This window comes from Engraulis encrasicolus, chromosome 8 (genome assembly GCF_034702125.1).
Source record: "Engraulis encrasicolus isolate BLACKSEA-1 chromosome 8, IST_EnEncr_1.0, whole genome shotgun sequence".
Taxonomy (NCBI): domain Eukaryota; kingdom Metazoa; phylum Chordata; class Actinopteri; order Clupeiformes; family Engraulidae; genus Engraulis; species Engraulis encrasicolus.
This window is the reverse complement of record NC_085864.1, coordinates 6,154,341-6,177,827: the sequence shown is the minus strand read 5'-3', so window position 1 is coordinate 6,177,827 and position 23,487 is coordinate 6,154,341. Positions and strand designations below refer to the sequence as shown.

The 23,487-nt window shown below is 43.5% G+C and overlaps 1 protein-coding gene across 1 annotated transcript in view; it reads left to right on the top strand.

Annotated features, from left to right (window-relative positions):
- The window catches only part of postnb (periostin, osteoblast specific factor b), a 38,129-nt gene extending 16,980 nt beyond the window's left edge, over positions 1 to 21,149 (top strand). The window contains exons 7-22 of the mRNA XM_063204885.1: positions 1,456 to 1,597; positions 6,136 to 6,348; positions 7,304 to 7,438; positions 9,102 to 9,250; positions 9,783 to 9,919; positions 11,307 to 11,437; positions 12,249 to 12,379; positions 16,273 to 16,375; positions 17,127 to 17,194; positions 17,688 to 17,733; positions 17,846 to 17,875; positions 18,800 to 19,024; positions 19,614 to 19,634; positions 19,741 to 19,827; positions 20,159 to 20,200; positions 20,305 to 21,149. Coding sequence (XP_063060955.1) covers positions 1,456 to 1,597; positions 6,136 to 6,348; positions 7,304 to 7,438; positions 9,102 to 9,250; positions 9,783 to 9,919; positions 11,307 to 11,437; positions 12,249 to 12,379; positions 16,273 to 16,375; positions 17,127 to 17,194; positions 17,688 to 17,733; positions 17,846 to 17,875; positions 18,800 to 19,024; positions 19,614 to 19,634; positions 19,741 to 19,827; positions 20,159 to 20,200; positions 20,305 to 20,342 — 1,698 coding nt within the window. The 3' untranslated portion in view covers positions 20,343 to 21,149. The remainder of the gene's footprint in view (positions 1 to 1,455; positions 1,598 to 6,135; positions 6,349 to 7,303; positions 7,439 to 9,101; positions 9,251 to 9,782; positions 9,920 to 11,306; positions 11,438 to 12,248; positions 12,380 to 16,272; positions 16,376 to 17,126; positions 17,195 to 17,687; positions 17,734 to 17,845; positions 17,876 to 18,799; positions 19,025 to 19,613; positions 19,635 to 19,740; positions 19,828 to 20,158; positions 20,201 to 20,304) is intronic.
- The last annotated feature ends 2,338 nt before the right edge of the window (positions 21,150 to 23,487 follow it).

Here is a 23,487-nt window from a genome sequence, read left to right as displayed (position 1 = left end):
TAGTATGGTCCTCTGGATCTCAGCTCTTCCTTGGCAATATAGTCAGTCATAGCTGAACTCCCTGTGCGGTAGTACAAAGCATTTGCAGTAATACAGACGAGTGAGAATTCAGACCACTGTGACAATAACTATGAAGTTCATTCTCCTTACAATAGCCAGTGTAAGCAACATGTAATGTAGATTCACTGCATACTGTATATGCCAAGTGTATATCACAGCTGCCAAGAAGTTTCTGTAAATAGAAACCAGACAATAATGTGGATGACTCAACACTTACGGTTGACCCTGGCTATGTCATTCTCTGTCTTATACCTTGTGTCTCTGTCTTTATTGCCAATAAGATTGTAAACAAAATCTGAAAACGGAAATTGGTAACAGAATCCAGACAATACAGTAGATTATTCGACACTTGTGGGTATGGCTGTCTTTGCCCATGTCTTTCTCTGTCTTACACTGTATGTCTCGATCTTACCCAGACTATCGCTACTGTAAACACAGAGTGCAGACTATAGTGCCCTACAATTTCAGAACGCAGTATAATTCAAAATGCCAAACTGAGAAAAAAGGCTTTAAAGTTTCCTTTTTCTGTCCACGCGACTGTGTTGGAGGTAAAGTGGTGATGACACTTCCATATAATACTTTTTTATGGTGAAAATTTATGCACGCAAGAAAAAAGCAAAAAAAACAACATTCTCATTACTTTTTAGCTGAAAAATCATTATACTGCGCTCTGTTGTGGTATTACTGTCTACACCAAAACCACGGTGTCAATGGAGAAGTGCAGTATAATTCGCATTATACTGCGTTCTTGGCTAGTAACACGTAGCCTCCTAAAACCAAAAAGAGCAGTATAATCAGTTTTTTGCGTTTTTTTTCGAAACGGGACCAAGTTGGGCCAAAAAATTTTAACACAAGAAAAAGAAGGTATTTTAAAGCCAATTTCCGGTCTAAACCCATTTTCGACCATTTTCAAGATACTGCGTTCTGATATTGTAGGGCAGTATAGTGTAGATGATTCAGCATTTACACATGGCTTTCTTTGCCTGTCTTTCTCTTTCTACTGTATTTCTCCATGCCAGTAATGCCAGAATCCACACTAGGTGATTCGATACTTGTGGTTGTGTGTCTGTCTTTGCCTGTGTCTTTGTCTGTTTAATATCATATGTCTCTGCCTCTATGCCAATAAATAAACAGAATCCAGACATAAGATGATCTTACACTTATGCACAGTAAAAAATGCAGTGTTAATTCAACACGTAGAAAGTACTCTGAAATAACGTATGTGTACTTTTGTCTTTGTCCTATGTCCATCTCTGTCTTATACAGTGTTTTTTCTCTGTTTCATATGCCAATAAGTCACTGTGAACAGAATCCAGACTAGATTTGACACTTGTGGCTGTCTCTGCCTATGTCCGTCCACACGTCTTATACCACATGTCTGTGTCCGTCCCCTAGACGACTGCCACTGCCTCTGGGCTCCTGGACAAGCTGGGCGAGCCTGGCACCTACACACTGTTCGCGCCCACAAACGAGGCCTTCGACAAGGTCAACAGCGATGTGCTGGAGAGGATCATGGGAGACAAGAACGCCCTCCAAGGTAAACCATCCACAGAGAGAGAGAGAGAGAGAGAGAGAGAGAGAGAGAGAGAGAGAGAGAGAGAGAGAGCGGGCCAACCAGCGGGCAATGGAAAAGGGCCTAGCACAATACAGTTCTCCTTCTGTGCGGAACGCTTTTGACAAACACAGAAAGCCGCAGCTCCCCCTCCACACACACACACGCACACACACACATGGCGACAATAAGCGGTATAGAAAAGGGCATTCATTGCTTATATTGGCGGCAGGTGACACGGCACTGTAAGTGCAGGGAGCTTTGGGGAGCTCACTCACATGAAGGCAACGGAAGGCAGCATTTTATTTTTCTGACTTTGTCTCCCTTGCTCTCTCAGGGTATTGCTTCCCAGTCTCTGTCAACCCGCGAGGACAGTTTGAAAACGTACACACTTTTTTTTAAAGGGGAGTAATGGAGACCAGATGATAGATGGCACTGCTGTCTTTAGGTTGGGGTTTGAGGCTCTCAGACGGTTGAAAAAACATTCCTCTAAACCACGGACTGAAAGATCTTGAAAAGAAAGGTTTAAGATTTCGGTGACTTTTCTCATATGGAGTCTAACCTTATGAATTGACATTTGATCTGAGTCTGTTTCCCATAATTGTACTAAGGTCAATATGAAGTGTGCAATGCGAAGTGACAGAAGTTCTTCCCTGAGCCAAGCTTCTCCTTTTCAGTTTTTTAGTTTACTTATTTAATAAAGGGCCTCCCTTAGCCCGATAAGGTAGGGTAATGTAAGGTCAGATAATGTTTCTTTATAGAGCGCATTTCATATACAGGCAAGCAACCCAATGTGCTTCAGATATTAATAAAAAACATTAGGTATATGAAAGAATAATAACAATGTAACCCAAGTAACCAATGTGACCTAAGTGACCTTGGAGGAAAATAGGGCTGACCCATATCTTGCAGGCACCTATCCCATCCCATGCAGTGCTTTAAAACCAAGATTAAAATTAATTACGTGTGTAACTGGGAGCCAATGCAAGGTTTTTAAAACTGGAGTAATGTGATCTGACCTTTTTTGCCTGTCAAGACCCGTGCAGCAGCATTTTGAATTAGCTGAAGCCGACTGATGGTCTTCTTAGGCAGGCCTATAAAGAGGCTGTTGCAGTAATCAATTCTGCTGGTAATAAAAGCATGTACGAGTTTCTCCAGCGCTTAAATCTAGCAATATTTTTAAGTGATAAAAAGCAGATTTACTGATTGCCTTCATATGATGTTCAAGGTTCAAGTCACTGTCAATGAGCACACCGAGGTTTTTGACCGTATCCTTTGGTGTACGCCCCTTGTCTTTAAGCAATCTTTAACCTTTCAACTCTTTTCCCAAAAATGATGACTTCAGTTTTTATCAGCGTTTAGTTGTAAGAAAATACAGAACATCCAGGAGTTTATCTGATCAACACAGGCATAGAGGAGAGCATGATCATGATCGCATGATCGGTGGGTGAAATGGCCAAGTATACGTAGTTGTCTGTCATCTGCATAACTGTGGTAGTTAATGTAGTCATTTTTGATGATCTCTCCAAGTGGGAGCATGTACAGGCTGAAAAGTAAGGGCCCAAGAATTGACCCCTGGAGCACTCCCCAATTCAGGGACATTGGTGTCGATGAATGGCTTCCAATGAGAACAGAAAAAATTCTTTGTGGCAGGTGTGATTTTAACCAATTTATTACAGTACCAGTGAGTCCAATTTTTCAAGCCGGTGTAAAAGTATAAATTGATCGACAGTGTCACTTTAATCTAAAAGTACCAAGATTTATCTTTTGCCAGCATCAGTATTAAGATGTATGTCATTCATTACTTTTGTAAGAGCACTTTCAGAGATGTGGTTTGCACGGAAACCTGACTGATACTGATCAAAGCAGCCGTGTAAGTTCAGAACGTCAGTCACAACAAGACACAGCATTGTAAATGTACTGTTACCAGAATGGCAATGACCAAGTCGTAGTGCGTTACTAACGGTAGGGACACATACACGCAAATTTGCGAACTTTGCCATTCATTCCTATGAGAGAGGCGAAGGCAAGCGATGGCGAGGCGAAGGCAAGCGATGGCAAGCGACAGCAAGCGAACAGGAGCGAAGCGAAGCGAAGCGAAATTATTAAAGAAAGTTTAATGTTATGCAAATGAGGAGCGAATTCGCCTGCCACGGCCCAATCAAATCAACAACATAACTGTTCCATTCCATTTGATTCGCCGTGACGACCTGATGACGGTTGGATTTCGCCTCTCTTCGCTTCGCCTTGCTTCGCCTCCTATGTGTCCCTACCGTAAGGACCCTGTGTTATGTCATAGTAGTGTAGTACTATGCTAGTTAACTTTTCAATGACTATTTCAAAGTTTCATTGGTGGAACGGTGTGCATTATGGGGCTACAACCTGGGCACCCAGTGAGGTCCTTTGTGCCCATTTATTTTAGCCTAATTGCCATATAAGGCTATGCAAAGTAGCATTTGCATCAGTTGTCCAGTTTGTAAGCACTGAGAGAGTTTATCATGCAAGTCCCAGCTATTTTCAGCTAGTATTTCATATTTGAGTGGTCAAATGGGTGTTGTAAATACGGATGGAAAACCCCTTTTTGGTCAGGTCTCTGCGTGGGCTAAAGTGGGCCATCTTTCAAGGGACTTGTAATGTAATGAAGGTCACAGGACTTCAGTTTCATCTTTTCATCTTCATCCAAGCGTTCTGGCTCTCGTGACACACACACACACACACACACACACACACACACACACACACACACATACACACACACACACACACACACACACACACACACACACACACACACACACACACACACACACACACACACACACACACACACACACACACACACACCTTGGCAAAGGGACACAGAGGGCACGAGGCAAGGCAAAGCGAGGGCAGGGCAGTGTGCCTGCTTGTCTCATTCACAGACTTGCCTGAAGAGTGGCTGGCACGGGTTCAAGTCTGTGCGCCATTTTACGAGTCCCACATCTGTCTTCCGCCTGCCAGATCAAGCCACTCCATTTGAGGAGCAATGACGCGGATCTGCCACAATGCTAGTGGAGGGAAAGGCAAAGGCAAAGGCAATGGAGGAGTAGAGGGCCTTCCAGGGGAGGCCGGGGAGGCATGCAGGGCCCATTGGGACCCAAAGGCTGAGAGGGTTGTGGGGTTCATAAACACACAGTTGTGGGGCAATAAAAACCCATGTTCGGATCGAGAGGTTATTGTCCTTGGCATCCTTAGCAAATACACTGTATCTGCGAAGGTGCTTACTGGCAAAGCCAGTGCATGGACATGAAGACATGAAAGTAAGTGAAGTCTAGGTCAGGTAGCGGACTTGAACTTCACAGAAATCTGCCACTGCCAGTACTGCATCCCAACTTACTGTGGAATCATGAGGATGTACAGTATGTGTCCATGTTCAGCACAGTACAGTACAGTACAGTACAGTGCATGCAGACACCGAGTTACACTTGGATGACTTGCCAGACTTTAATGACTGCTTTCTTCGCGACCACACATTTCAGAAAATCTATGGAGCGGAAACGTTTTTTTTTCAGATGCAGTGCTCATACTGATCGCTCGCTCTCTCTCTCTCTGGTCACACATATGACTACTCTAATGCGCTGTCATTTTATGAATGCTAATTTCTGTGTAAATAGATTTATTTTATTTTATTTGACCTAACTTCGGAGCAGTTTTTGCTCAGTATTTGTTCACAGCATGCACTTTTGTCTTATTAATTTAATTGTATGTTTTGTAAGGTTCGTGGATTCATCACTTCTGTTTATTATGAGATTCAAGTTCTCCAAATCCATCGTTAAATCTTGTGAAAATTGAGTTTTGAGGATATATAGTCATAAAATCATGAACAACTTATCGATGGTTTCTTTTCTTTTCACCACCGTATCGAATCCCTATTGATTTTTTGCTTGTTTATTTGTTTCTATCCATGTTTTCTGTTAGCGATCAAGTCACTTACAATGCATCACTTGTTGTCACAGCTCTTGTATCTCTTCTCTGATATCATCCATCTGTTATTTGTTTGCTTGTCTGTTTATTTAATTTCCCTCTGTTTTCAATCAAATCACAAACAACTGGGGGGTTCAGCTGGTTCAGTAGTAAACCAGAGGGGTTTGCTAAGAAGCTGTTTCGGGAGTACAGTAGGTGAAGTTAAATCAACTCATAGAATTAACTTAACCTGGTTTACTCCTGAACCAGCTTCTTAGTACAGGCCCCAGGTTAAGTTAACCTTGTGGTAGAGGTAAATGATCTAATAGAAGAGCCTGGAGTGAAGTCCTCATTTTCTTCACTAAATGATGCCTGCTGGTATATCTATTAGCAGGTTTACGTCTTCTTGCTTAAGTAAGCCTGGCTTAGATTTATTTTCATTTTTCATGTGATTTTGCTAGTCCTGCACCCAATTTTTTTTTTCGACGGAAAACTGGTTTATCACTTAATCATGTTCTTAGTATACCCCGCTCATCGCATGTGCTTGTTTGTTCGTTTGCTTGTTTGTGTTGTCGTCTCAGCTCTGATGAACTTCCACCTGCTGAACACGGTGCAGTGCTCGGAGGCCATCATGAGTGGCCAGTCCCTGGAGACGCTGGAGGGCAACAACCTCGAGATCGGCTGCGACGGCGACAGTCTGACCGTCAACGGCGTCAAGATGGTGCTGAAGAAGGACATCGTCACCAGCAACGGAGTCGTCCACCTCATCGACACGGTCCTCATGCCAGACTCAGGTTGGTGAAGTAGTTAGTTAGATGGGTCGGCTTTTATTAGCAGCACATGTCAGGGTGGTGCAGTGACAGCGAATGCCACAATTGTATGGATTTTGTGTAGCGGATCATCTAAGAAGCATAATTACTGTAACACAGCCCATAATTAGCAATTACTTATTCATTTATGGGCATTAAATGTCGTTGTACCACCTGATGTCTCAAGCCCAAAAAAACATCAATGACCCAGATGCCCTTTTCAACCTACTCCCCTCACCTTCGCAGAGAAATACATTTGAGTGACAATATTGGAACTTTGGACATAAAGTCAATTAGACATTACATGTTTAGAGTTAAAATGAATAACCCTGACCTCTCTTACCAAACACTTGACTCAGTAGTTTTCTGGATGGTATAGTTAAATTTATAACTCAAGGTGAAACCAAAGGTTGCAGGGATTTAGAAGACCAAAAGCCTGGTCAAGTAGCCTTAGTGAAAGGTATGTGAGGTTAAACTTAAGGTTAAAGGAGATTGCCCTGTCATATTTTTTACATAATATCCCTGTGTCAAGCGTTAAGGGATGCACAATTTGTTTCCCATGATGGAACAGAAGTGGGTGGGTGTGCTGCGGGTCAAAAAGAAATTAGCACCATGTAACGGACCTTATGTCCTGTGAAAATGTGTCATGTTTTAATTTCCTGTTTATTAAAAAATAAATTATTGAAATATTAAAACTATTAATTATTAAACTATTAAAACCTTTAAAATGTGTGTTTACTGTGAGGTGAGGTAGTGGTGCGTTCATCCAAGACGCAGGTGCAGGACAAAAGGGTCAGAGAACTTTGAAACATAAAGTTGAATTCTGTTGCTCGCATTTTGCTTTCCTTTTATTTTTCCAATTGAACGTTTTCGAGCTATTCACTCTAGACATTCATCTCTGTGTATTGTGATCCATCATCTCCTTTCCCCCCCCTCTTAGCCAAGCAGGTGACTGAGCTGGTGGGCAGCTCCCAGTCCACCTTTGGGGACATGCTGTTTGAGCTGGGGCTGGCGTCCGCCATGAGGCCTGAGGCTGAGTACACCCTGCTGGCCCCCACCAATAAGGTCTTCACCGGTGAGGAATGCACCTGACCCTGTCCACCTGCAACAGAAGCCCCTCTTTCTTTCTTTCTTTCTTTCTTTCTTTCTTTCTTTCTTTCTTTCTTTCTTTCTTTCTTTCTTTCTGTTTCTCTCTCCCTGACTTCTCCCACAACGCATGAACTTCCGTGGCCACGGAGGTCCCTTGATGCTACTCTACTCTTTTTTCTTTACTTTTTCGTTCTTTTTTTTCTTTTTCTTTTTTCTTTCACTCTTTTGATTTCAATCTCCTGTCTGCCTTTTCAGGGGAGCCTCTTTGCTGTCTTCCCTCTGGTTATTCTTTCTGTCTGCTTTTCATCTTTCTTTCTTGCTGTCTTTCTGATTCTCTCACTTTCTTTCTTTCTTTCTTTCTTTCTTTCTTTCTTTCTTTCTTTCTTTCTTTCTTTCTTTCTTTCTTTCTTTCTGATTCTTTCTCTATTTCTTTCTCTGTCTGCACTTCCAGATGCACAAACACTCCGCATGACATCGGTGGAAGATGTGGTTGGAGTTGGAAAGAATGGGAAAAAAAAAGAAAACCAGCCAGGCCAGGAGGTCTAAGAGGCCTAATGAGGCTGCCTTGACATGGATAGCGGATTAGAGGTGTGAAAAGAAAAAAAGATGCCTCCCATGGGGTAGCCTACTGGAGCAGCCCTGGAGTTTCGCTTTGCAGACCATGCAAGCCACATAGGAGATAATTCATCATTTAATGGGGTCTCCCCCAGAGCTTTCACAACGACCTCCCAAGAATCCTGTGGGCCTCGGGAAGAGGGATGCAGGGAAGATGCTTAATGAAAAAAGAGAAAAGGAAAATGAGGAATTTATGGTGTGAGAAGAAGCTGCTGTCAAGCTGTGTCTGAGTATATATATTGGCTCTGGGGCTGCCTGTGCGTTAACCGCATGTGTGACCTTTGCATGCCTGTCTGCTTTCAGTACAAATGGCTGTTTAGCGCTCAAACTGATGCTTGGGCCTAGTAAATAGTAAATAAATGGTTGTACGTTAAGAAGGTAAAGTGAACTCATTCAATTGAAATTTTATTCTGAACTCACTTAATTGAGCATACCACAAATCATTTATGGTATGCTAGAGAACATTTTTAATTAGTTTTTGAAGGTAGAGAGAGCAGCAACTTGAGTGTTCACTGGTAGATAGAGCAGCACAAGATGACCTCAGTTACACTCACATTTCACATACAAGTACGTGACAGTATATGCGTAGACGCCATTTACTGTACATCCACAATGTCCTCCACATACACCCCATATCTTAACCAACAACTCTCATTTACCCACTATGCCACCACACATGCAATACCCTACATTACTAACATTGACATACATTTACCAATATGGTGCACTTGCTGTCATTCATTACATACTGACTAAGTAATATGGCCTACAAAAGGGCTAATTTCCCCTCACAACTTTTCTGTCACTGACGCTTGTCAGTCTCCCTGCTCTTTTGCTTTTTTGTGAACTTTGCCTTTGAATTTTCATAATATTTACCACACTTTTGGAACTTTTAACCTTCGATGTTCTCTTGAACCCCTTTGTTAAACTTCTGGATATTTTCATTAAAATATAAATTGAGCTTTGATTTTTCTGTCTTCCCCATTTGATGTTGAATGGCTTGTGACAAGGTGTACATATTTGTGATCCTGTAGAGGAGGTGATGAGGATGGACCAGCGCATGCTGAAGATGATCCTGGAGAACCACGTCCTGAAGGAGAAGATCGTCCTCGGCCAGCTGTACAACGGCCAGCTCCTGGAGACCCTCTCTGGAAAGTTCCTTAGAGTGTTCATCTACAGAACCGTAAGTCCATAGGTGTAGAATACTAGATGCCACATACAAAATTTAAAAATGAAATGGAATATATGCACACTTGTCCATATTTTGCTTTTTAATGTTTTATTCCCAATGTTTTCGAGCTATTCACTCCTCATTAGACTTGAACAAAATTAGACAAGTCACACGTGTGTGTGTGTGTGTGTGTGTGCGTGCGTGCGTGCGTGCGTGTGTGTGTGTGTGCATGCGTGCATGCGTGCGTGTGACCGTGCATGCGTGCGTGTTGCAGGCTGTGAATTGAGAACTCAAGCCTGGTGAGAGGCAGTAAAGAGTGTTGTGTATTGTGCTAAATTACAGTGTGTGTGTGTGTGTGTGTGTGTGTGTGTGTGTGTGTGTGTGTGTGTGTGTGTGTGTGTGTGTGTGTGTGTGTGTGTGTGTGTGTGTGTGTGTGTGTGCGTGCGTGCGCGTCTGCGTGTGTGTGTGTGTGTGTGTGTGTGTGTGTGTGCGCGTCTGCGTGTGTGCATGTCTGCATGTGTGCATGTGTGTGTGTGTGTTGCAGGCGGTGTGCATTGAGAACTCGTGCCTGGTGCGAGGCAGTAAGGAGGGCAGCAACGGAGCGCTTCACCTCATGGTTGAGTTCCTGAAGCCTGCAGAGGCCTCCATGTACAAGATCCTCTACGACAACGGCAACTTCAGGTACAATTCAAAAAGGGAGCCTTTGCACACTACAATTAGGACTCTACGCATCATCCCTCAGCTTGCAGTTGCATCACAGTGGGACAAACATCACTGAAAAGTAGAGGCTGGAGCACACTGCCACTGAGTTTTTAAGTTTTTATTAAGTGCAGACACCCGTTACAGACGTGCAGACGTTAGGCGGGTGTTTCTTAAGAAGGTGTAACAACACTGAAATGTTACTTGGGTGTTTGCACATAATAAAAACATTAAAACTAAGCTGCTCCAGCCTCTACTTTCCGTCACTTTTGCACACCTCTGCAGTTGGACAGGTGCGTAGGACACTACGCCATGTGTGAGGTTGACATCCAAGTGGAAGAAAGATCCCACACACTGTCCATTACACCAGCAAGTAACGTACAAGTAACAACATTTCAGTTGACCTGACTTGATCCTCAGGTAGAATACATCTCTGAACTGCAGTGTGTGCGTGTGCGTGTGCGTGGGCGTGTGCGTGGGCGTGGGCGTGGGCGTGGGCGTGGGCGTGGGTGTGGGTGTGTGTGGGTGCCTCTGCGTGCATCTGAGTGAAAGAGAAGCTTCTGGAATACATTATCTATTCAACTATAAATACTCAAAGTTGTTTAATTGTAGGAGACATTTTGGGCTGTATCTGCTTGTTCAATCTGCCAATGGGTCTTGCCATCTGAAAAAAAGAATATAAAAACATCATCTGTGCCAACTGCTGTTCTGGATGCAATTGCCTGTATCGGTGGTGGCAGCAGGATATGTATTCCGGATGGGGGCTGCAATGCTTCACTGACTGACTTCTTTAGAAAAATAGATGTGAATTGATAATATCCTACTGTTGTGTTTCATGTGATGCCAATTGTGCCAGCACAAGAAGACACGTGCCAATAAAAATCTTGAACCTTGAATCTCGAATCTTTCAGGGTTTCCCTGTCAGAAGTGTAATGTAATATAGTGTAACACTTGTGTGTATCAGTGTTTCAGGATATTCCTGTCAGAAGTGTAACGTAATGTATTGTAATGCTTGTTTGTATTGGTGTTTCAGAATATTGTCAGAAGTGGCATGTAATGCTTGTTTGTATTGGTGTTTCAGAATATTGTCAGAAGTGGCATGTAATGCTTGTTTGTATTGGTGTTTCAGAATATTGTCAGAAGTGGCATGTAATGCTTGTTTGTATTGGTGTTTCAGAATATTGTCAGAAGTGGCATGTAATGCTTGTTTGTATTGGTGTTTCAGAATATTGTCAGAAGTGGCATGTAATGCTTGTTTGTATTGGTGTTTCAGGATATTGTCAGAAGTGGCATGTAATGCTTGTTTGTATTGGTGTTTCAGAATATTGTCAGAAGTGGCATGTAATGCTTGTTTGTATTGGTGTTTCAGAATATTCCTGTCCCTGATGGAGGCCGCTGGCCTGACTGACCTTCTGAAGCAGGAGGGAGACTTCACCCTGTTCGCTCCCATGGACGATGCCTTCGCCGGACTCGGCCAGCGCGACATTGACATGCTCATGAGTATGTGGATGACGTTAATATTACAGGGCTCTCAAGTGTCACTCTTTGGGAGGGAGACTCGTTCATTTCAGGATCTAATTTTTCGCTATCTCACTCTTTCACTCCGCACTGTGTATTTTCCCTCTGAAAAATGTCATTATAAAGCCCAATTTTCATTTTGAGAGTATGTGGATGACGTTATACGTGGATGAAGTTATAATAAGCTTTTGTGATGTTATGTGGGCTTAGTGTAGGACAGTCTGAAGTTTTAAGTATTGAAGTCTGGCCTGTCAGCAGGAAAGACCAAAGAACATCAGGTCAGGAACTGGTTTATATGCACAGGTTCTACGCCTATTGTTTCTAAATGAATCAATCATGACTTTAAAATTCAGCACATTGTATGTCCTTCTGACTTGCACTTCATCTCATCTCATCTCTCTCTCTCTCTCTCTCTCTCTCTCTCTCTCTCTCTCTCTCTCTCTCTCTCTCTCTCTCTCTCTCTCTCTCTCTCTCTCTCTCTCTCTCTCAAATTTTTACCGGGTGCTTGTTGAGTAAAGGAACAAAGAGGATTCAAGTGTGCTGGCATTTGTCTTTCAATTTTCATTTTTTGTTTATGTTTGGCACCTTTTAGTAGTGAGTGCAGAGTAATCCATCTAAATATATCCCTCTCTATCTCTCTCCATTCCCTCTCTCTCTCTCTCTCTCTCTCTCTCTCTCTCTCTCTCTCTCTCTCTCTCTCTCTCTCTCTCTCTCTCTCTCTCTCTCTCTCTCCTTTTCTCTCTCTGTCTCTCTCTCTCTCCCTCTCGCCTCCCCCTCCTTCGCTCTGCTGCAGGAGATCAGAATGCGCTGCGTGCCCTCCTCCTCTACCACTTCAGCGGTGGCGTCTTCATCGCCGGAGGTCTGGAGACGGGAGTCACCAACCTCTTCAAGTCCCTGCAGGGCAGCAACCTCAATGTCCGAGTGGTAAGAGAAGAGCAGACTGTTATGTCTAATACATTTAGCAATCAGTCAAGGCCGCTGAGAGCTTTGGCAGGCACGAGACAAAGCCATCTGAAAGCACCCCCCACCCCCTCCAATACATACACTGCAATTAGGACCCAATTAAAATCCTATCCTCTGCAGGCAAAAAGTGGCATATGATGAAGTTACCATCTAATTCCTACACATGCGCACGCATGTGCGCACACACAAGCGCCCACACTCACGCACGCACACGCACACGCACCCACACACATATGTCATAGCTATTCACATGAGAGCTGTGTGCAGTAGGATCATGTAAAGATGAGCATGCATCACAGCTGTTTCCCATTCTCATCTGGTGCAGACAAGCGGTGCAGAACCGTGGCAGGACACGTCAGGTTGCCGCCAGAGCAGGCGTATGTTATTTCCCCAGCAGCCCCGTCACTCCCAGACTCACCCAGCTGTTTCATTAATCGCTGTACAAGATAAAAGAATGCACTGCAGCTATTACTTACAGTCATGGTGTCATGTTATGATGCTGTGTGTGTGTGTGTGTGTGTGTGTGTGTGTGTGTGTGTGTGTGTGTGTGTGTGTGTGTGTGTGTGTGTGTGTGTGTGTGTGTGTGTGTGTGTGTCTGTCTGTCTGTCTGTCTGTCTGTAAGTTTGAATGGCTGGATAATGTTCAAGAACTTTCTTGCAGCTTACCCTCCCCTGTTGTGCAATGTACGTTTATCGCTTGGCAAATATGAAAGCACACGACCGTAAGTTTGACTTTCTGTGTTTAACTGAGACTTGGCAACAACCTGGCGATTTCTCCCAACTTAATGACTGTACTCCTGATGGCTGTGTTTACATCTCTCAACCCCGTGGCTCCGGTCGTGGTGGGGGTCTCGCGATAATTCACCGCGAGACTTGGAAAGTCCAGCCCCTGTCTGTGCCCTCTTTCAGCTCACTGGAGTGCATTGCCTGCAAACTGCCCGGACCCATCCCCACCATAATCGCTTCCCTTTACCGCCCTCCTAAGCCACACAAAGAATTTTTAAACGAATTAGGCTCTCTTCTCACTCACCTCTCCACCCTCTCTCCTAATATAATTCTCCTTGGAGACTTCAATATCCATTTTGACAATTCCCATCACTCCCTTACTTGTGACTTTTCTTCTTGCCTAGATAGTTTTGGTTTCCAGCAATTCATTGATTTCCCTACCCATACTAAAGGACATACATTGGACTTAATCTGTTGCTCTGGTCTCTCCCCCTCCAACTGCTCAGCTGATGACCTCCACATATCTGACCACTTCCTTGTCTCCTTTAATGTCACTCTCCACCTCTCCATCATCAAGACCCCTCGCCTTATCTCGTTCCGTAATATTAAGGACATTAACATTGATTCCCTTTCTACCTCTATTGAAACCATTCTGATTTCTAATAATCTCTCCTCCCCTGATGAACTAGTCACTCTGTATAACAATGGTCTTCACAATGTCCTTAATTGTTTTGCTCCTGTTAAAAGTCGGTCTGTCACCTTTTCTCAAACTGCCCCCTGGTACACCCCTCAACTCCGGACCATGAAATCCAAAGGCAGACAACTTGAGCGCCTGTGCAAGAAAACTGGTCTCACTGTTCACAAAGAAATGTACCAAGCTCATATATCACTCTACAAGGACTGCATCTCTCAAACTAAGTCTGATTACTACTCCACTCTAATCTATGCCAATGAAGGCAACTCCAAAACCCTGTTCTCTGTGCTTAACAACATCCTTAAACCACCTGACTCTCTCCCTGCTCATATGTACTCAGTTGAGACTTGCAATTCATTACTGGACTTTTTTAATGAAAAAATCCATAAGATCCACCAACATCTTATCTGCAACCCCTCTTTTCCCTCCCCCGCTGATCTCTTCCCCCTTCACCAGTTATTTTCTAGTTTTCATCTCCCGGACTCCTCTGAAATATCTGACCTCATCTCCAAATCCACGCCCTCCACCTGTCAGCTTGATCCCCTCCCCACAACCCTTGTCAAATCCTGCCTCCCCTCTCTCCTCCCATTCATCTCTGCCATCATCCACTCCTCACTCTCCACTGGTACTGTACCCTCTCTGTTCAAAGTTGCTGCTGTTACCCCTATACTAAAAAAACCTGGCTCTGATCCCTCTGACTACAACAACCTCCGCCCAATCTCCAACCTTCCGTTCATCTCCAAAATTCTAGAAAAAATTGTAGCTTCTCAACTCCATTCCCATCTAACTCTTAACTCCCTCTATGAGCACTTCCAGTCTGGTTTTCGCCCCCGCCATAGCACAGAAACAGCCCTAGTCAAAATCACTAATGACCTGCTCATGGCTGCTGACTCTGGCCTACTCTCTATTGTCATTCTCCTTGACCTCAGTGCAGCCTTTGACACCATCTCGCATTCCATCCTTCTCCACAGACTCTCCTCAATTGGCATAAGTAACACACCCCTTGACTGGTTCCATTCTTATCTCTCTGGCCGTTCTCAATTTATTCAAATGAAGTCTTTTAAATCCAAGCCCTCCCCTGTCACCTCTGGTGTGCCTCAAGGTTCTGTTCTGGGGCCCCTCCTCTTCATCACCTACCTCCTTCCCCTTGGTAATATCTTCCGCAAATTCAATATTAATTTCCATTGCTATGCTGATGACACCCAGCTCTATTTATCTGGCAAACCCTCTGACACTCTCCCTCCCCCCTCCCTCACCACCTGTCTTTCTGAAATCAAATCCTGGTTCACCTCAAATTTTTTGAAACTGAATTCGAACAAAACTGAAGTCCTACTTATAGGCACCAAATCCACCTTATCCAAAGCAAATAGTTTCTCCTTCTCAATTGATAGCTCTCCTGTCTCCCCCTCCCTCAAGTTAAGAGTTTGGGTGTCATGCTTGATGGCTCTCTATCCTTCCTCTCCCACATTAACAACATCACACGGTCTGCTTATTTCCACCTACGCAACATTAACCGTCTCCGCCCCTCTCTCACCTCCCATTCTACCTCCATCCTTATACACAGTCTTGTCACCTCTCGCATTGATTACTGTAATTCTCTCCTCTTTGGTCTCCCTCAAAAATCTCTCCACAAGCTCCAACTGGTCCAGAACTCAGCTGCCCGCATCATAACTAAAACCCCTTCCTGTCACCATATTACCCCTGCACTCCAACATCTCCACTGGCTGCCTATCAAATTTAGAATTCACTTTAAAATACTTCTCCACACCTTCAAGGCTATCCACAATCTTGCCCCTCCTTATCTATCTAATCTTATTCATATTGCTATTCCCTCCCGCCCCCTCTTCCTCCATTCTCCTCTCTGTCCCCTCTGCCCGTCTCAGCACCATGGGGAACAGAGCTTTCAGTTGCTCTGCACCTCAGCTGTGGAATGCGCTTCCCCCTGACATCCGCAACATTGAGTCTTTACCCCTGTTCAAATCAAGACTTAAAACTCATCTATTTCAATTAGCCTATTCTTTATGATTCTTTAACTGTATTTTGTTTTATTTTTTTATTTTTTCATTTATTTTCTTTATATTTATTTTTTGTTTACAATCTGTTTATCTGTCTTGTTTTATTTTGCCTCTCTCTGTACAGTGTCCTTGAGTTTTTTGAAAGGCGCTTTTAAATAAAATGAATTATTATTATTATTATTATTATTATTATGACAGATCTGTCTTAAATTGCATTAGATGGAATCTACTTATAAATCCCATCAGAAATACCAAAAGTCATGTTTAGCATGACATGAGATTTGCGTGTTATACATCTTGTATGAGCAGTTACTGCCAAATCACTTTGTCTAGTAAGGTGAATAAAGGCTGGATCTAATACTGTAATTCTCTCTCTCTCTCTCTCTCTCTCTCTCTCTGTGGTAATGCCATTTAATCCAGATTAACAACAGCTTGCAGGTGAACACAGTCAAGGTGCCGGAGTCTGATATCATGGCCACAAATGGAGTTGTTCACTTTGTCAAGAGCCTCCTCTATCCCAAAGGTATCTATGGCCTTTATTTACTCACGTAATGTAATTTTATTCATTATCCGTCCTTTATATTTCATTGGACTCAGGATTCTTGTCTTGGCACAGTTGGCAGTGAAATGAATGGTGCCACTGCTCTCTTCTCTGTAATTATAATAAATAACAAAAAATAGGAACAAGAAATGGATGGACTAAGTATTTAAATAACAGATGGCATGAGGGAAGAAGGGATGAATAATCAGGAAATGCCTACTTCCCTTAGTTAAATCATTATGGAAGACACACGCACGCACACACTCGCGCACGCACACACACACACACACACACACACACACACGCACACACACATACACACACACACAGTTCAGAGATTTATTCTACCTGAGGTTCAAGTCGGGTCGACGCACACTCACACATACACACACACACGCACGCACGCACACACACACACGCACACAGTAGTCTATGAAAGGGCATGTACTGCCATGTCTCCTGCCTCACCCCAGAGATTGTGCTAGCCAGATAGTTCCACTCCAACCTTTTATCGCCACACCTGGACACACAGGAGGTCTTCATCTCCAGATCCTGTTGAACTTTTCCATGTTATATTACAGTCAGGGTGCAGACGTGCACAGGATGTGGGATACACTTTAAAGCAGTACTTTTTGTTCTCTCTCTCTCTCTCTCTCTCTCTCTCTCTCTCTCTCTCTCTCTCTCTCTCTCTCTCTCTCTCTCTCTCTCTCTCTCTTTCTCTCTCCGTCTGAAGGAGTGCCAGTTGGAAGCCAGGAGCTGTTAACACTGCTGAGGAGGATCATCAAGTACATTGAGATTCGGGTACGGTAACCAATGCCATGCTCTCCACTCTCCCGGACAGGGTTGCCAGATTGGCTGGTTTCCTGCCTTTTAGGATGATCATCTATGGGTTAAATAAAAACATATTTGGTGTTTTTTTCTGTAGAGGTATGAGCAAAGAAATCTATAGAGTGTAGGGCAAATTGGATGGGATTTCATACAATCCAGACACTTTTTGAGCATGAATAGGGCTGGAAATCAGTCAGTCACATCTGGCAACCCTGCTCCCGGTGTCTACCTATTCATACAATAGTGTGAGAGTGAAAGGGAGGGATGTTGAGGCAGCTTATGCGTGCCTTCGTTGCATGGCACCTGATGATTAAAGAGTGCCAGGCTTGAACACACTGGCAAAAAACTCCTGCCAGACCTCAAAGGCTTCAGGCACATTCGTTCGTTTTGTATGCCAAGCCATTATGCTCATTATGCACTTATCTCTTTCTCTCTGTCCTGTCCTGTCTGCCTCTGCCAAATACAGTATGATCCCGGATTCAGATACAAGGAGATTCCACTGACATTTATGAGTAAGTGTTTTTAAAAAAAATAGTAATTATGGTGAGTGATAACCATAGAAAAGGAAAAGCTGATGCACATTTGAAAGTCATTGTTCTTCACATTCTTTTTTTTCGTCCGCAGGGAAGGTTATCACTCGTGTGGTGGAGAGAGGTAAGGCTACACAAATTTCTTCCAAATTACTGTGAGTATTGAATACACCAAAAGCAACCAGGGTACAGTCATTTCTCTGTGGAGCACTTTATTTCAAGGTTCACATTAGCCACTAATAGGTGCCTAACTCACTGTATAAGTGACTTTTGCATTACATTACATTACACTTATCTGATGCGTTCTTTAAAATCCATAGCGACTTACACTTATCTTAAGTATAGGGTATTGGTAACAGTCCCTAGAGCAGTGTGGGGTTAGGTGCCTTGCTTAAAGGGACAGTTTGGTCAATTTCAACATGCAGTTGTATTGCTCACGCTACCCTTGACTTGTCAGTACCTGGTGATGCCACATTTTTCGGCCCAGCCCTTTCCGAGATATGAGCAATTCTAATGGGGGCAGCGTTTGTTTACATTTTTAAAAAATGAAACATAGGCCAACTCCAAATATTTTCCCAAAAGGTATTGCTGTTTGCTAGTTGTCTGCTGATGTTTTATAACCTTTTGGATGTGTTTGGGAATAAATAAAAATGTTTTTTTGAAATGTAAACAAAGAGCTGCCCCCATTACAAGGACCAGGATCTCGGAAACGGCTGAAGAAGAAGAAAAAAAAATCTCAGGCACTGACAAGTCCAGGGTAGTGTGAGCATTACAACTGCATGTTGAAATTGACCAAACTGTCCCTTTAAGGGCACCTCTGCATTGGAGTGTGGTGGGGAGTGGTAAGGGTGGGATTTGAACCTGCAATCCTATGATCTAAAGCCCATATCCTTAACCACTAGGCCACGGCTGCCCCTGACTTATGACATATGTTCAGCACTTGAGACACATGTTAAGCAAAATCACTTCCTTATAAGTCACTTACCGTGTTACCGGAAATCCCTGTTCAGAGCTTACTGTAACACCTCCTCACCTCGTCTGTCCACAGAGCCTGAGGTAACCAAGATCACCAGGGTCATCGAGGGCGCGCCCACCATCACCAAGGTGACAAGGGTCATTGAGGGTGAGCCCAGCTTCACTAAGGTGACCAGAGTGGTCGAAGGAGAGCCCACATACACCAAGGTGACCAGGGTGGTCGAGGGGGACCCCAGGTACACAAAGGTCACGCGCGTCATCGAAGGTGACCCAACCATGACCAGGGTTGTTGTCTCAGGTACGTCAAGGAAGCACATGTGCAAATATTAAGAGTTTGTCAGTAACTAGTGGCTCATTCTTTTGAAACTCGGTAGTCCCCAACCTCCGCCTCAGGAGAGTGCAATAGAACGGGTACTCAGATCAGGGTTACGAAACACAAACTCGGAGCGGTTCAGTGTACTCCATGTTTGTTAAACATTAGTGTTTTTTGAGACATTTGTGTTGTCCCCAACTGTTGCAACAGAACGCATTTACAAGGGATGGCGGGAGAACCCATGTTCACATAGGGCACCGCCTGTTGACGGATCCCATTGACTTTGCATGGGGTGGACATGAATTGCATTGTGGGGACCATCAGTTCTGTTGGCTCCATTGCCTACTCTGAGACTTTCAAAATTTGAAAATGTTCATGCTGAGGCGGATCCGCCATCCAATCAGGTCACGTGTATGCATGTAAAGACAACGCCCATTCCGCCAGCCACGCCCACAATCATCCATTGATGGATGGTGGTCGTGTAAACGAACAGTTAAGCATTGCATAATGTCTCTGAGGAATAAGACGTTGACTCTGAAACCTACTAATTGTGTGCATGACTCTATTTTTACAGGTTCTGATGTAGATGCAGGGGGTAAGTCATTTTAAACACATAGCCAACTTTAAAATTATATTAAGTGTTAAATGGGAGAGGTTGTGATGTGTATACCTGCCTTTGCTCTTTTGTTAATCATTGTTAGGCTATGAATTCTCTCGGATCTCCAACGTTGAGAGCCACAGCCATCTGACAGATGTCGACTCTGCCAGACTCACAAAGATGATTGAAGGTCAGTAGACTTGATTGATTTTATATTTTATTAAATTTTATTTATTTTGTGTATGCATGTAGCACTACATTATATGAATAAGCAACCAGATAATACCCCCCCCCCCTCCACACACACACACAGACACACACTACTTACACACCATCCCCATTTCAATGAAATCCCTTGCTTATCATGGGACCCCCATATGTCTGCTGACAACCCAAACCCTTTTACATCAATGCAATGTCCATTGATTGCTGCTGAGACATGGCTGATGAGTTTATTACTTGACCTCAATGGATATCTTCATTCTCAGACGTCTAATGTTTTGCCCATTTGTTTGATGCAGAAGGAGGATCAGTGAGACGTGGCCCTATGAGAAGAGTCCAGAGTAAGATAACTTTTAACACATACCTGTACACACACACACACACACGCACGCACACACACACACACATTGCTAATTTTTATAATCTCCTTTCTATTTCTACCCAGGTGGCCCTAGGAGAAGAACCAGGGAAGATGAGCAGTAGACATCTGCACCCGCAGAGGAGTCGCAAGCACAACCTGATCAATCAAATCTTTGGAGAAAAGTATTCAGACTTCAGTTAGCTGGAGGGAGGGCCTGCATCCAAGCAGGCACAAAAAAGGGCTTGTAGATCACTTGTTTAAATGAACGTAAGAAAAAAGAAGTTAAGAAATCTACTAAATTGTGTTGCCACAATGTAATAGAAATGCTCTATGATTGACATTTTGGTTCAAAAGAGGACTGCCGTGAGGTCATCCAAGTAGGTGTGTAAATATTTTCAAAGCGGTCCACTATGGTCTTGCAAACAGGAACACGTGTGCTGTTCACCCAGTCATGGATTGGACTGATGCTTACTGCCAAATGACTATATGTAGTCTGTCTAGGATATACCTCTGCATGGTTCCATGGTGCTATGTTTTTTTGGGGGGGAAATGCTTTTAATTATTGGAAGAGGAGCGTTGTTTTTTTAAATCCCAAAACTTTGCCAATGTTGTCATTTTATCTCATTCATTTCATTTTGCCACCAATGGTTGGGCTATGTTTTTTCCCTCTAAATCTGCACCACAAATGTCAGTGGAAATGTTGATAAACTTTTCATCATGTTGTTGATGATGATAACTGTTCTTTCCTCTCTTTTTTCTTTTCTTTTCTTTTGTTTTTTTTTTTTTTTACAAAATGTGCATAGCCACACAGAGCATAGTTTTTGTTTTCCAACATCTGTCAGATGTTTTCTACAAAACCGAGAAACCAAAAAGGTGCCCAATAAAACATTTTCTTGGAGAAGTCCTTTGCTTGAGCTTCAATACCTGCTTGTGATCCTTTCATTCTTTTGCGTTATGCAATAAGTCCAACTCACACTCACAGGCTTCTGTCCAAAACAGGCAGCTGAGTGTTGCAGGCAGCAGACATCTTGGACGTTTTAGACAAGCTTTGGATGTCTTGGCTGTCAAAACACACTTCAAAGGTGTCCGATGGAGACTCCCTACCCATCGTGAACTGTGTGGATAGTGTTTATGTTATCATTCATGGTCTGGGTAATCCTAATTCCCTGACCACCAATGATGATACACAGCAGGCCTGATATGATGATGTTTGCCTAACGCTTTTATTTTGGACCTGTTGCCCTTGTTTTGACGGGCGTAATGAACGCACACAGATGCTGGGCCATCCTTCCAAGAGATAAATTTAAACTCATGTCAAACCAAGACAGCGTGCTCTCTGGCCCCTCTTTCCCAGCAGCCCATCTGCACGCCTCATTTGTCAAGATGGGTTTGGCAAGCATCTGATAGATAAAAGGCCTGTGGGAAAACATCAGGCCATTATGCAATTACCTTGAACTTCGACAGCACAAAAAATACAATAGTAAAATAATAAAACAACAAACCACATAGAACACATAGAACAAACACATTGACTTCCGTTTGTTAAGATATGGAATTTACTTATGCTTAGCTGACACATTTATCCAAAGTGACTTGGGTTTAGGTGCCTTACTCAAGAGGCACCTCAGCCATGGAGTGCTGTAAGTGGAGAAGCGAGAATCGAACGTGCAACCCTCTGATCTAAATCACATCTCCTTAACCGTCACGGCTCATTCACATACAAGGTTCTCGTGTGCAGGGATGGGGCAACGCGAGCGTGAGAGGTTCACGGGCTGTTCAGTTGTCCTTTTCACACTGGACAGTCTGCGAGCGCATTCTATCCGCAGAAATCAACATCCTGTCCCAGCCTTCCCAGCCCATACATTCCAATGGGAGTCTGTTCATTGCATGTGCACGTCTGTGCAGAAAATGGACTGAACTTTTATTTTCAAGTTGCAACACGCACTTGTTCGGGCTCCCGCTTACGGACCCAACCCATCCATGCATTGTGCTGACACTGTGCTTTGGTGTGCAAGGAATAATCTGTATTCATGTTTTCTAAAATGTTCAGACTGAGCATGGATACCTTCGGACGGATACTTGCGCCTATGACCCATGCTTGCCGTGTGAATGAGCCACTAGACCACAGCTGCTCTAACCTGGTTGTCACGCAGATGATTGTTACCAACCAAGTTGGGCATAATGCCCGAGGGTCTGCGTGAGAACCAGGCTACAGCTGCTCCACTTAACAAACAAATCCATAAACCAGGGCTATTCAAATGGCAGCCCTGGGGCCAGATGCGGCCCTTGGACAGCAAGGTTCTGGCCCCCCACAAGTCCCCTGAAATACACAATCGTTTTTCGGAATTTAGAGATAAAAGTATGGGTTCCGTTATCGTGCTGAGATGGGACACAGGAGTTAAAATGCAGGAAATTACATCTAAGAAATGCAAAACTTTCTGGGGGAGGACCCAGACCCATTTCAATGAAGTCGTCCATATTTTTTTCATTTACAGTCGGCAACCATAATACATACGTATAGTTCAGCCCGTTTACTGGGAGGAATTTGAAAAACTGGCCCTCGTTGACATTTAATTGAATACCCCTGCCATAAACTATGCTACCAGAAGTGACAGACTCCGGCTTCCCCTTCAGCCCAAGGCTGCCACTGGTAATAGTGAACGTTGAGGACTGTAGCAATTGCCTTGGGTGGTGTTTTCCCAATATCTCAGCTGGTCAATTAACAGTAGTTAATTGACAAAAGACATAATCTGCATTATGCTGCAGAATAATGAAGACACCTGTCCAGGATTTTCATCATTGTCCCTGTTTTTAATGGGAAAATACCGTTTCCATGGACACTGAGGGAAGGATGGCATTGCTTACAAACAAAAGGATCAATATTATTGAAATGTCAAGGTTTTTTGTCAAACAGAGGTGGCAAACAATGCTTTTGATAAACAACCCCTAGTGCTTTCTCAGTGCGCTTTTTTCCCCATGCCACTATCCAGGCTAGAAATGGATGCGTACCACAATAAACAACTGTAACAAATGCTGTAGCTTTTTATATTGTCTGTCCATTCAAGATGAAATCAAAATCAGATTGCCGAAGAAATCAGCCTCAGACGGTAGAGATTCTGTCCACTCAAAAAACAGGTGGTCAGACTTTTATGAAAGTTCCCTGCTCTGCTCAAATAAGAAGTTGCAGATGATGCCTGTGGTCTACAGTGTTATGTGAGGAAGAGCCCAAATCCATTTGAATCTGAATGATCTTTATTAGAAATCGGC